Raw genomic sequence first — 15249 nt, 5'->3', positions numbered from 1 at the left:
TCAAGTTTCACTTATGAAGGTTTTAATGAAGGCGAGGAATCCAAGACCTTAAATTTGTAGTTTGCGATTTTTTATTTCAAATTTTGAGTATTCATAAAGCTGACCTAATTTTAAAGGAAACATTAATTTCTGCTAAAAATGCACGATTTCTCAAGTAAATTGCATATTTTTCCCCACAAAATGAATTTTAAATTGCAGTTTTTACAGCTTGAAGAGTCGCCTGACTTTCAAGTTAAAAAACAATATCGCTGATAAAAACATAGCTATCGCTTGCCAGGTCTTCCTCCTCGTAAGATTAAGCTCAAGTTTTAACTTAAGCCACGATGTTAGTTAGTACAGAACAGCTTATCCACGTATTGTAATGTATAATAGCTAATGTTTTAGGACATTGAAAGACTTAACAAATATAATTTTGAATAATCAATTTTAGAATGGTTTACCAAAATTTGCAGTATTACAAATGTCAAACTTCCGGAAACAATGAGGCTTTATGCTGTGTATTACACATGGTATAATCTCTCTGTGCTGAATCTGGCTTCCTATTTTTATAGTTTTGGTTATGAGTACTTTTAGTATACAGATAATATGTGTGCAGTCGAGATAGTTCTATATATTTAATGCTAATTAATGCTGCTGATGAAAGGTTACGCCATGAAACAAAAAAGTGTACGGCATATCGATATTAGCAATATATATGATTGATATATTTGTATTTGAAATACAACGGAACTTACAGATCACAGAATGAAACAAAGCCCATGAGGAAAATTTTAGGCACTTTCAATACGAGTGGCTTTAAAAATAAGTTGAACAACAAACTGCTTAACAAAGACTTTTTTTCTAATGAAAACGAAAAAAAAAATGTTTAGAAAGAATAATGAAGGGAACCAAGATTATAGCGGTAATCAAAGGAATGTAATCAAGGGACAAGGACCAGACATGGAAAAAAAAACACCCAACGAAGAATATAAAGTTACTAAAATAATACATACAAAATAACAAAAGTAAATAAGCAAATCGGATTCCACTAAAAACTTGGAGCATGGAACAGGTGCAAAGAACGGTATGATATAATAAAAAAGTAATATACAAATTCAAACATAAGCGTGGACAAAATGGAATTTGAACTAAGTGTAATGGTGAGACTGAAAGGGTTTTGCGAATGCAAAATGGCATATCAAGTTGACCCTGTGGTAACAAAAGTTGCAAATGCTGCAAACAGATGCATCGGGCAACATTTACTAGCATGGTCACGGGGAAACGTTACAAAATATTTTATAACGTGCTCTGCAAGAGTGTAAATGTAATTTATTAACTTCACGTTCCTGTCTGTGACCTCCAATATGTTCAAACAACCTTTTCACAAAGGTTTAAATGGACCAACCTAACAAGAAAAAGCCCTTACTTCCAATCAGTCAACATTTCAGGTTACCAAACCACCATCTCGAGGATTTCAACAAAGTGCAAATCATAATACTGGAACAGAATACGATCTAGAGGGATCTACAGAGCTTGGAGCTGGCTGGGAGGGGTTTTGACAAAAGAACTTCGTTTCGTCATACATCCACACGGAATAAATACAAAAATATGATGTTATTCCATGCCCCCAGTGGAAAAAGAAGATTATTAATGCCAAACATCTCTCATAGAAATATTTGTAGGGCCATCCACAGGAAAGAAAAAGTTGAAATATTTAGTTGACATTGTAAGTCAAACACATCCTCAAGTTATAACTGCAGATTTTTTTCTGAATGTGAAGCTATATACACACGGGTATCAAAAGCATTACTTCATATTCTGGAATCTTTGACTTCCATTGGGATGAATTTAACAAAGGACGGCTTCAAACAGTTTGAAAGAAATATCCTCAACATTCAGTAGTATTCTTTTAACCTTAAGAAATAAAAAAAATCACTTAATTACTCTTCACATTGGCAAATGTGTTACATAGTAGAAGTCAAGAGATGTCATCATTACACAACCGAATTGGACTGTTTTTAACACATTGTGCTTGCAAGCAAAAATAAGTTTTCTACAGAAATGGTTACAAGTAACACGAGTTAGGAAAAAGTGAACCTTTACTGATAAAATTCTATAGAAGTACAGAGTACGTTTATATAGTAATGTGTGCTTGTTATGTCCTTAAAGTTTTAAATATTCCATATGCATGCTACTTAAATGATATAGAGAATATTTATAGGATTAACATTAAGGATATTGAGCGTTTAGCAAAGCTTGATTTGTCCAAGATCTGCACAAAGAAAATTATCATCATAGGAAGATCTCCTAGACAAAGAGGTTGTACAACTGAAAGATGTATAGGAAAGAGTAAAAAAGGATGCTTCAAAATTCCAAATTATAGGAGATAACTGTAACATAACATTTAACCCTAATATAGAACTTCTGAAGGCAAAACTCTTTTATTACATTTCGTTGTTTCAAGTAGTTGCAGTTGTAAACCGGATTGTTAAGGATAAGAACGCATTAGTTCATCAAAATAAACGATTGACTGCTGCAGATTTTATTACTTCAAAAGAATAACAGATACATTTGGAGACAGAACTTTTAGTGGCGTTATCAGTAATAGAGCATACGGAAATATTGACATCTGAATATGAAATAATATTTCATCAGCACCTAGAGCAGGAATACAGTCATCTAGCAGGAGGAAAAAACTGGCAATTACATATGAAAGAGCTAGTCTTATATCTAGATACAGCAATGATTTATTTTTTTTGTTTTGTTTTTTTTATTTTTTTTATTTATTGATTTTAATTTATTTTTTTTCATATGCCGAAAGTCATAGGTTTCATGTTTACACACTCTTCATTTTTCAATCTAACATCAAAGTATGCATTCAGCTTTCTTCATAACACATATATAATATTATGATTTTCACTTTCACTTCACCCAAGGCAAAGCAATTTTCGTGTGGAACTGTTGTTTATTATGTTCAATTTTCCCAACGACATGTAGGAAACTTGAGTTTTCTGAAACGAAATATTTAGTTTTAAAGGAAGACTTTAATTGTGGAGAAGTTATTCTTTATTTGGTGTTCTGTTGGAAATTAACCAGGAATGTGCAAAATGTGTACTCTTGGCAGAAAATGGTGATGTTAAGGTTAAGTTTTCTTTGGAGGTACTTAATTAATCAGAATACAGCTCTGTGTAGTTTGAAATCATGTTTGTTACAGAGGAGATGACAAAACATATATTTCTGAAAATAAATAAGATACAGATATATTTTCTTTTGGGGGAGGGTGTAGCATTGTTTATCCCACTAATGTTTGAGTTATTTCTATTCCTACTAAGAACTTTTAACAATGTTCGTATTCCTCTATAACTTTACTTCAACATAAACAGTTATTTTTAAAGATAGACTTATAGACGAAGGATGCAGTCAGCAAAATATGCCATGGCAAATGCTAAAGTGGTTTTATATCAAAAATAGAAGACTGGCACAAATTGTGGAATTTATGAAACAGAAACAAGAAATGCATGTACATTATATCAATGTAGATTTTAAACACACTTTTATATATTAATTGAGGAACCTCAACTACATTTCTGGGAGAAAGGACCAGGTGAACTGGTAAAGTCAGTATCTTCTGATTTTCTTACAGCAAGCTTATTGCAATACTCTCATAATGGCATTAATCATATGTGGATACTTAAAAATAAAGATGTACTTCAAAACTAATAATCCCGCATCTTTTCGGAAATTAGTTCTCTTCGAATTTTTGACTTTTGAACTCTTTACACTACGTTACCACATGATAAATTGAAATCTCGTTAGAAAGGAATTATTCGTAAATCTTTTATTGTTTTAAAACATTATGTTGTTCTTGGTTACAAATCCAAATATTTGTTTCAAACATCGTAGAAGGGCAAATTGTACCACACAGAAAAGCAGGTTTACGATATGCTTGATTTCTTTATTGATAACATATTTGTCACATTTAGGATAAGCTATTTTTCAACAAGTTGGCATTCCAATAGGCACTGACTGTGCTCCTCTCCTAGCCGATTTGTTATATATATATATATATATATATATATATATATATATATATATATATATATATATATATATATATATATATATATATATATATATATATATATATATATATATATATGTATTCCCAGCGATGTTAGAACTGTCAAATTTGCGATGCAAATTCTTGGTCCTTCCCTCTGCGGGACTCGAACTCGTACCGCTGTGACATCTATGGCTACACCACCTGCACAAAGTCCAGCGCCCTAGACCACTCGGCCAGCTAGGCTATAAAATATAGTTTTCGCTGGCTGGGTCATCCCTCCTTGTAGGATTAATCTAGGGCTGTAACTTAGTACACGATGTATTCTGAGACGTTTGTAAATATATATATATATATATTCTGATTTTTTTTCAGAAACTCGTAAAGAATAAACATTTGAAAGATTCTAAATCCTTTAACTTTACATACAGATACATTAATGACGTATTGGCCATCAACAACTCTTCTTTTGGTAAATGGTCAGTATATCCACCAGAGCTCGAGATAATGGAGACAACAGAAACAGCCTGTTCTGCATCTGTTTTTTGGACCCACATCTCGAATTATCAACAGTGGTCATCTGAGCTCTAACATTTATGATAAAAGAGACGACTTTAATTTTAATATCATAAATTTTCTTGCCCTGTGCAGCAATATACCTCCATCTCCTGCTGTGGTGATTATTTTTCACGATTAGAGTAAGTATTAACTACTCTGATTTTATTGATAAATTTATAAATTTCTGCGTAACAGACTCCTGAATCACGGGTATGAGGAAACGCGTATCAAAAGGTCTTTTTTTGTAAATATCAATCCTCGTTTGAAATATATTCAGTTTCTTCTAAAACAATGAGTAATGATTGTTTTTTTGGTTTTTTTTTTTTTGGTAAATTGTTCTTTATGCTTATGTGATCGCTGCTTTACCGATTATGACAAATGCTTTTTAATCACCACTATACAGTAAACATGCAATGGAAGAGGGAGGTTAAGGGCGCCGTAAAACCTAGATTCAAAACATCATTCTGTTTTAAGTGCCTGTACCAAATCAGGACCATTGCAGTACCAGCTGCTCCGGTCAGGTGGTGTAATATCTATTTTGCCAGATTCATTTTGGACTTGACTTGACTATGAAACGGATCAGTGTTCGGTAATGTTGTTGTTACCCTTATTTGATATAATATATCATACCATAATCCAATAAATATGAACCTCATTATAAAAAGTTAGTTTAAAACACCTTACAGACACTGCTCATCATAAACACTTCATTGTCATTTATTTATGTAATATCATGTCAGTACAATTATAGAATAGAAAAATACAGAGCTTCGCTGAGCGCAGCAAGGTACTACCGCAGTGGCCAATCCTAAAAAATTGAGGAAAGAGTAGACATAATATTAGTTTTTTGACACATTTAAGCAAAGGGATTTAACATTCATTTTGGACACGCTGATATTGCTATGCTTTTACTTGAGTTTTATAATTGAATTCTAAGAAATGCTTCCAAATCAATACCAACCTTCATTGTAGATTGAAACCTTGTTATAAAATTTCGTGAAGATCAACCAACTAACACTAAAGTTATTGCATGAAAACCAAATGTCTTTGGACGATGACACCAACGACGACAGCGCCATACCAATATAAGACGGCAATTTTCTTAAACTCGTAAAAAAATACATTAACCCAGAGTAACTTAGACTTGTATGGATTGAATTTTATATATGATAATATTGAAAAAATGGGGTGAAGCCATTAAAAAATAATCTCATAAAAATAGAAATATATATAAGTATTACTAAAGACTGCGAGGTAATTTGGTAAACAAAAAATAAAGTATCACCATACAAAGGCTATCAAGAAGCATTTTGTAATTTAAGTAAGGGTATATTTTTGGGCATGTATCTGAACAAATCGAGGAAGAATTTTACTATGCAACAAATCATTTGATCTTATTAAGATTGTGGTAGGACATATCATAAGGAATAGCAGCTGAAAGTTTCATTCTATCTATTATAATTTTCAAGATATTGGCTGAAAACTGTTTAAAAAACGTCATTTTTCATCTTTCAAGGGCAATAACTCTTACAAGTAGTCGCCTGATAACTTTGATCCCTGAAGACGTTTGAAGGCCTTCATTATTGTTGTGTACAATGTACATGTAGATTCAATTTTCTGAATGCATGCATTTTTCATATATAATGAGTTATTTATGGGGGCAAAGCCACTAATTTGAACCTGGGTTTACATCCTGGAACTTTGTGGCTGTGGGACCGTTTTTTAAGTATGACTTAGAAAATGGTTTCTACAAGCAAATCATATAACGAGAATGGATATTGTTCATATCTCAAAGAAACAATAATCCCACCGGGATGAAAAATGTCAGCTCAATGTGTCTTCAGTGAACGATGAGGAAACCCTGACAACACAAGTCTAGCTGCAGCAGGATGCAAATTAACATTATACACAGGAACAGCGAAATGGTTGCTACCATCAATACAAAAGTAAAGGGAAACGAAACAATGAATACAGAGGCCAGAATTGCCTGACGGGACAGGTGCAAAAAGTGCAGTGGCGTAAAAGCGGGGAGGGGGGTTAAAGTACTTTGGTGTAATCACAACATTCCCCTTTTAAATCTGGCAATTGTGTATAAATATGACAAAATCAATACACATAAAAATCAGTTAAAAAAGATCCGAGTTTTTAAAACCGAAGAAAAAGAACATGTCTACACTATCACGTCTAATGTCTAATCTATGTCACATATGTTACAGGTGTAATGAAAATGTATATGCATCTTTGTAAGCAGCATACGAGATATTTAATAACTTTAAGTTTCGTTACCTGATCATTCATGAGGGAGACGAGTGGACAGCACACAATTATATTTTTGGTTTCACCTAAGGACTCGACGATCTTACGTGTCTCGGGTACATACGAGTCAGGTACGGCTTTCAATCTCCTCATGAGCGGTATCAACACAGTCATTTGTATATGAAAGGGAAACTATCATTTTCCTTTGCTTTGGTTTCAATTTTTGAACTCCTTTTTTTGCCAACTTGCTCAATAGCCTCTTCCAATATTTGTCCACAATATTGGTCCTTTCACCAAAGCTTCGGAAATACGACAAATGTGATTGGCTTGATTATTTACATATCAAGTAAAATTCATGATTGCAGGTCATTAGCATAATCCGTGAAATCGTTAGATCTCACACGCGACACAACAGAGAAATTAACTGAGAGTTGCAAGATCGGCTTTTAATTAGGTTGGACATTGAATCACCGGCTACAAGTGTATAATCAAATGTAGTAGTTGCACATGCGTATACAAAGCCTCACATCTAACGCCATAAATAGAAATTCAGCTGAGACAATGTGGATATTACGAGTAATCATGATTTCATTGGAAATTTTGTCCATTTAACACCAAAATTGATGCAGGACGACAAACCACACAACAAAAACAAAAATAAAAAAAGACAAAACAGAGAGTAGTTTTCTTGTCACCTGCACGAGACCTACCATGATCGTGCTTTTTAAATCCCAAGTCTGATGAGGGGAATGATATTTATTACATTTTGGGGTCGCTGATGAAAACGTTCACTCTATTGTAGCCCATCAGGTCGTGCCGACAACTACAGAACCTTTGAAATTACGATAAAATCTGCAATGATCCCGAACATGCTAAAACATTTACTTCCAAATTCAAGATCTCACGGTTAGTTTTTTGTAGGTATGCTGCTGTTTAAATTCTGATTAAATTCAATCACACTAACATACAGCTGATTTTTAATAACAATATTCATTAATTGTACTCATTGTACTTATAACCATACTTTCGTTACATTACCACGATTTTTTAATATCATTTGTAGACAAAGCAAAACATTATATAGATATGTGATTATTTGCCTTCAGATCGATTGAACCTTTTTACTCATGCAGATAAATTACAATATTGCAAATAACTTTAAGGGATTGGACATGGTAGTCATACAAACTTCCCAACATGCGTGGTAAGTCATAATGTTACTTTCATGTGGTTAGTGCGTTATATTTTAGTTAATTGTAAAGTGGGTGATTAAAGTAAGTGATCTCGTCTAGATAGTGCAATACTGAAAAGAAAAGATACGACAGTTTATACTTGATGATCATATAGGAAACAGATTTTGGTATCGCCAGTTACATTTAAATGACGGTATAAGAACTTCCGGTATGACGGTTTTGATCTATGGGCATAATATCCTTGTCTTAGTAGTTATTTATGGAATGATTGTTATATTTTTCGGTCTATGTAGACATAACCTCAACCACGTGGTGCAAACTGAATAACATGCTACGCAGGTTTAAGTGTGCTCCACGGGCATTGAGGTTATTAAAATATACCGTAAAAATATATATCAGACATTCCTTATAATTTGTTTTCAGTATCGAAATTCAGCAAGTAAACCGTTGATGTTTATTTGTTTGTTTGTTTGTTGGGGTTTAACGTCCGAGCAGCAATATTTCAGCTATATTCAGACGATGAACATGAAATTAATGATAAAATGAACATGAAATGATGATGAAATGAAAACGGGGGGGACACAAGGACAATGGGGTCGACAAATTTTGATTGCCACTGGAAATAGGGAGAGGTGGGTAGGGTCGGGTAATTTAGCCTCCTGTGGCCCTATGGTTCCTACTCCGGGAGAATACCACAGTAGGGTTCTTTAACGTGCGAGGAACGTGGCATTTTTCCCAACACGGTGCACCACTATGGTTTGCGGTCAGGTTTTCCGAATTATAGCCTGACAACCCCAGCATGTAACACGCCAGGGATACCACATTCCACCACCTGGGGCACACATCCCAGTTGCTCTGTGGCCAGAGCGCCCCAGCCCCCGACTAGGGTTTTGTCACTGTTTAATCGCCTTTTAGGACAAGCTTAGCGCTGCTGCAGGTCTATTCTTTTTGACACCCGGACCTGCACGGGGGTAACCGTTGCAAAAGGTTGATAACGTCACATTCATATACAAAGTTTGGTCTTTGGTGTTGATTGACAAATATCTGTATCCATTCAGAAAGCTTGTTACTTCTGAAATTAAATTATTTACTTGTATTTCCAAATGTTTTCTTGGTTCAGATATAAGGTCTGCTTTATTTTTCCATGTTCATTTATTTTTTCTTGTCACTCTCCGCGTACTTTTCTGCAACGGGTTTGAAGCGCTGATAAATTAAGTAGCACTTAGGAAGATATATCCAAAGTGTACACTAAGCGTAAGTTACTGTTAGATTTAGAACGATTTAACACCCCTTTAATCAAGTGGTCTTGACACGGATCCTAACGGTGTCTTTACACCATAAGTGATATAAACTATTTATCTATATTAAAGGAGTTCCGCAAGTTACTGCGTGGACTGTCAAAATCTACACACTCCTTTTTATATCAAGAAAACTAGTAAGTAAATTTCTTTTCAAAATATACGGTTTCCTTGTCGTTCATTGACGACCAGTTGGTGGTATTGTTGTCTCTTAAGACATATACACCATACATATTCTCGTTATACTAAGTGGCTCGCTTTGTCAATATATTATGCTCACGTCCTTAATTTATTTTAGATCTTAACTCATTTTCGTTTTGTTTTGTTTTTGTTGTTTGTTTTATGATTTGTTTGAATATATCGATTCAATCTGATCACCAGGATTAGATTAAAAGTAAAACGTTATTCTTTAGCTGGAATGCTCAAGAAAGTATGCTGTCTATCATTGCTAGTATTTAGTTTCATTAAAACATTTTGTATAACTACAATATTAATTAAAATATCAGTTTTATGTAAAACCATACCTTCGTTACATTATTACGCTTTTTTATTAATGTAATTTTAGATAAAATAAAACATACAGATAAGTAATTATTTGCTTATAGATCAATTAAACATTTTACTCCTGCAGGTTAATCACAAAATTGCAGATAATTTCAAGACATTGGACATGGTAGTTGTACAAAATTCCAAACATGCGTGGTTAGTCATTATGCTACTTTCATGTGGTTAGTACGTTATACTTCAGTTAATTGTAAAGGGGTGATCAAAATAATTGGTTTCGACCTGATATAGAGAACATAGAGAAAAAGATGCACAACAATTTAAATAACTCCCTATTAACACTGCCTTGCATTCGATAACCAAATTTCCAAAATTATATGAATAAAATAGTTATTTCGTTTATTCAACATTTGGTCATAATGCTAATATCTTAACTTTAGATGGCTTTATGATACTTGCGGAAACTTCTTAACAGCAAAATAACAAATTCGAAAGATGCGGAAAAATACAACGAAATGTACCAAAAATACTGTAAGAAAATTTGATTTTTGTTTTCGTTTCAATTGTTTGTTTATTTTTATTTTCTGTTTTGTTTGTTTGTGTCTGTTTGTTTGTTTTGATATTTTTTTAAATATTCAACCTGATCACTTGGATTTTGTTGGATCAAAATGTCAAAAGATTTACGGAAAAACAAGACTACGCGAATCGCAAGCTCCTAGCAGCGTCTGACGTTCAAAATCCACTCTAGACACTGCAGGCAGCACTCTCAGAAAATGCGAGAATCTTGCAAAGTCGGGAGGAAATGAATGATTTTACGCAACGTTATCAGATTGTCCGAGAACGTCGAAAGGCTTGTCTGCAGCGGTTAGTAAGACAGGAAACGAACGCCTGCCGCTGATATTTTGAGCTTGGCACTTTCAGACATTATATGAACTCAATAGTTTAGCATTTACATTATCAATAATTTATGTTTGTAACATCGATGTTGAAACCAAGTGTGTAAAGAAAACAAATGCGCTTGCTTGCGAGAAAGGAGATCCGGGAAAAGATGGACAGAAGGGGGAACAGGGACCAGTGGGTCCAAAAGGATTACAAGGGGAACTGTAAGTATGGATTTAATTTATACTAAAGCTCTTTCATTTTCTTTTGGTTTTTTGTCTAGTCGTCATCCTTTGACCATGAAGTTCTTGATAACAGTTCGAATTCCTGTTTCCTGAATTTCCTTTTTCCCCTGTTTTCCTGAACATTCGTTAGGTTGAAATAAGTGTATAATGAATTTACCTAAATTCTAGTATATATATATATATATATATATATATATATATATATATATATATATATATATTGCATCGCAAATTTGACAGTTCTAACATCGTTGGGAATTTTTCAGACCTTTCTATACGTTTACATATCTTCCCTGTAGCAATTTGATCCGATGGAGAAGTGTAGCGAATAGAGTCGTCACATTACCAGACGTTTGTATAATATCGATTTGTTGTGATATGCATCATTAATTTGATCCTCTATCCTACATAATAACATCTAAATGAACTGTCCCTTACTACCATACATCGTGTACAAGGTTACAGCCCTAGATTAATTCTACGACGGGGAATGACCCGGCCAGCGAAAGCTATATTTTATATAGCCTAGCTGGCCGAGTGGTCTAGGGTGCTGGACTCTGTGCAGGCGGTGTTGCAATAGATGTTACAGCGGTACGAGTTCGAGTCCCGCGGAGGGAACGACCAAACATTTGGATCGCAAATTTGACACTTCCAACATTGTGTGGGTGTATTTTTTAATACAACAAATAGATAATTGTTCATTTCCATTGTAGTGGATTACCAGGCCTAAGAGGATACCCAGGTGTGTCTGGTCCTGGCGGACTAAAAGGTCAGAGAGGTGCACCTGGACTTAACGGTACCCCTGGACTGCCTGGAAAACCAGGAATCAGCAATGTAACTTTCCATATTAAACCTGTGTCCATTTATCAAAGTGAAGAAGGTAATTTCCAAGCTTTACAATTATATCAAAAGTTGTTGGAAGATATTCTGTCGATATCCACCGACACAGCAATAATCTGATACTACGACACGGTAAACTCAACGGCTGTTTCTTAAAGGAAATATGTCATATTTACAAAATTTGTATCAAAAAATGCTAAGCTAGAAAATATGAAATCAAATATTTGTTTATTGACACATTTCTACAAATTCAAAAGTAAAATTATTTGAATATTCCGAATTTCGGTATGCTGTACATGTGTTTCAAGGAGTAATCTTACAGCAACATTAGGCATGAATTCTAAGGAAGTACAATAATAAATTTTCAAAACCTAAAATACGTATTAGAAAGCAATTCCAGAACAGAAAAGTTCAACAAAGCGTAATAGAAGGAATGAAGCCTTATTGTTTTAGATTATTTTCGAATGTTGTGCTACGACCGATTTCGGTAAATGTCATGTGATGTAATTCGGGTCAGACAGGACTGAGTACTGGTTTGATGAATAAACTCGGGTCTATGGTCCGCCAACATTAACATCGACCCAGTGGTGTATAAACACATAATTCCAATCATAAAAATATCGCAAAATGTGTTTTAATGTTGATGTTTTTTTTTTTTCTGTAGGAATGACAATATTGGTTTTTTCAATGGCTTTCATTGGTATAATTGTAATTGCTTCAATTATTGTTGGAATTGTTATGATACGTAGAATAAAAAAAGGTATTGTATAACATGACTGCTTGGTAAACTTACATCTACTTTCCATGCATGGTATTTTTGTTTAATTTCAATTCTAATTATAAGGTTGCAACTTCCATAAGAAAAAAATAAAGCAAAGCTTTCTTCAAGTTGCTGTTTACAAATTACTATGGGAAACTACAACAAACGCAGTTGAAGCAATGTACTATCGATATCGTTACAAGTTATCACAGAAACCCTAAAAGTATCGCTTTCGGCTCTTTGGAACAGAAAATACAACAAAAATATTTTTTTCTTAAAGCAAATATACTCTAGAAGTTATAACATTGAACAGCATGTAAATTTTAGCTATTTTCAATGGAGTAAGAATATGTGATGCTCGTTCAACTAAGCAACATACACTTAATACAATTACAACTTGGAGATGCTACATGCAAATATTTTTATACACGAAGTTTCATAATTTATTATATTCCAGCCATCCTTGACCTTTACACCAAGTTGTCATTATGGCATATATATATAAAGATGATAACGAAAATAAAGTTTTATTAAGTAATACTAAAAGTGTATGACTTTCCATTCTCATTATGTTTGATTAAACTCATATTATGCAATAATGCTTTTATATAACGAGAATAGTAATTGGGAATATGTCAACTCCACCGGGAAGAAAATGTCAGCCTAAAGCAACCTATTGGTCTTCAATGAACGATGAGGAAACCCTTACATAATAGGGCAGCTGCCCTCAAAAGATCATTATACACAGGTACAGCGAAAGGATTGCCCCTATATACTTACGAAACAACACAATAACGAAATATATGTCAATTTTATTCTTCTTTAAGAAATCCAAGTCTTTAAACCGTTATATACAGATAACAGGTAAGAGAATTTCACAAGTTATTCTGTATGTGTGATGTGTATTAGATGTTTATGGTAGCAATAGTTTTACATTTACAAACATTTGGTTTTTCAGACTTTCAATCAATATTTAAAAAAAAATCATTCGAAGCCCAACTTTCAGAATGACTTTAATCTAGAATAACATTATTTCAGTGTGAATTTTTCATATCACAACTCATACATTTTGCCAGAGCTTGTCGTGATATACGGACTTTTCGTATTGTACTATATTTCGTACAGTTATGCTTCTGAAACAGTGCTAATTTGCTAAAAGGTTGAATACATCATTGTGGAAGTTTTATGGTCATCATTACGAACTCGTGGATCGTTATTTCCGCTCGAATCTTGGTTCCCTTGATTTATAACCATTTATAACTCGCACTATCCAAAACAAATACAGAGGTATTCTTGTAATGCACGCCACAGCATTATCAATTTATTTGTACCAGAAACAAATATTGTATTACATTTAAGCAGTAAAATAATAACTTTTTTTCATTAGAACATTTTCATCAAAATGTTTCGCATGCGAAAAAAGATGTTACCCATGAATTGATATACATTTAAAAAGATTGAAATAAATATGTTTTGTTATTTTTTCATGTTTTACCTATTCAATATATTTAGCAATTAACTGAACTCCTTGCCTTCTATTAGCACAACAATGATGTTTATATGCTTTTCTATACACAAACATAGATAAATAGTTTATTGTGGAAAACAAAGTATATTTTTGACACATGTTTGATTCATCTCCGATATAAATGATTTTGTGCGTAATGCTTTTTAAATCTGTTTGGTGTGCATTAGCCTTTATTTCTAAGTTTTTATTCAAATATATAAGAAAATGTATAATGGATCTGCTTTTTTACAATTTTTAGATATCAAGTGTTGGAACGTCTAAATAACACAACCAACGGCAGTATCCGGTACCGTGGTCGTGGGAGTACACATGAATACCAAGAATCTCATAATTATGTGGAAATGGAAGAAAACCAAGCCAACGGTCATTCTGATAATAATGATAGGGATTATGATGACCCACAAACCAATTTGGACGGTTCTGATATTTCAATGAATTATCATACTGCACCAATCAACCACTGAATATGCTCTTGAATAAATACATTATTAGATTGTGATATGCTGAACAAAAAGGTTGCAAATTTTATCGGAGCGGCCATTTATAACAAGTTATTACGCATTGAAAATAAAAATAGATCAATAAGCTTGTTATTCAGTCGCAGTCTTTCTAGAATCAGACAGAAGGTGATTTATGCATGTTAAAAACCCACCAAATTCAGTCTTATTTATAGTTCAGAAACAGGTACTGATCACATAACCAATCCTAGTTTTTCATTTGGTTGTTGCGCTTTTGAGATAAAAATCATATAGATTGTACATAAAATTTGCACTTTGGGAGAGTTATCGTTCTTGATTTGGATTCATTTGGTTAACTTGAGTGGAAAATGAATGTATGATTTTCTTAAAGGTACAGAACTTAATGCAGAAAAAGATTGTTGTTATGTGGAAGTATAGCATATATAGGCTATACAAGCATCGTTTGTTTGGTGGGTTTTTCTACACCATGAATCACTTTAACTTTGGCAGTGTCTGAATTTCATGTGGACTGGTACTTAAAAAGTTAAAAAAACATAATCGGTAACATTTCAAAACACTATATGGTGGAAACATGCAATCACTAAACCACCTATCAAAATATGTATCATAAAATATTTACCGAACTATCAGTAGTATAAAATTTGAAACTCCTAAAACACTGAGCTAGGCT

General features: G+C 33.5%; 1 protein-coding gene across 1 annotated transcript; it reads left to right on the top strand.

Moving 5' to 3' along the window:
• Positions 1-9524: 9524 nt before the first annotated feature.
• LOC148603326 (uncharacterized) lies at positions 9525-14685 on the top strand. The gene is made up of 7 exons (XM_088552510.1): positions 9525-9542; positions 9976-10072; positions 10831-10951; positions 11686-11852; positions 12477-12572; positions 13400-13436; positions 14339-14685. The coding sequence occupies exons 2-7, from the start codon at positions 10015-10017 to the stop codon at positions 14562-14564; spliced, it is 705 nt and encodes a 234-aa protein (XP_088408636.1). The 5' UTR covers positions 9525-9542; positions 9976-10014; the 3' UTR covers positions 14565-14685.
• Positions 14686-15249: the final 564 nt, after the last annotated feature.

This window comes from Perna viridis, chromosome 11 (genome assembly GCF_037379345.1).
Source record: "Perna viridis isolate PV_CMFRI_1.1 ecotype Kerala chromosome 11, ASM3737934v1, whole genome shotgun sequence".
Taxonomy (NCBI): Eukaryota; Metazoa; Mollusca; class Bivalvia; order Mytilida; family Mytilidae; genus Perna; species Perna viridis.
This window is presented reverse-complemented; position numbering and strand designations above follow the sequence as displayed.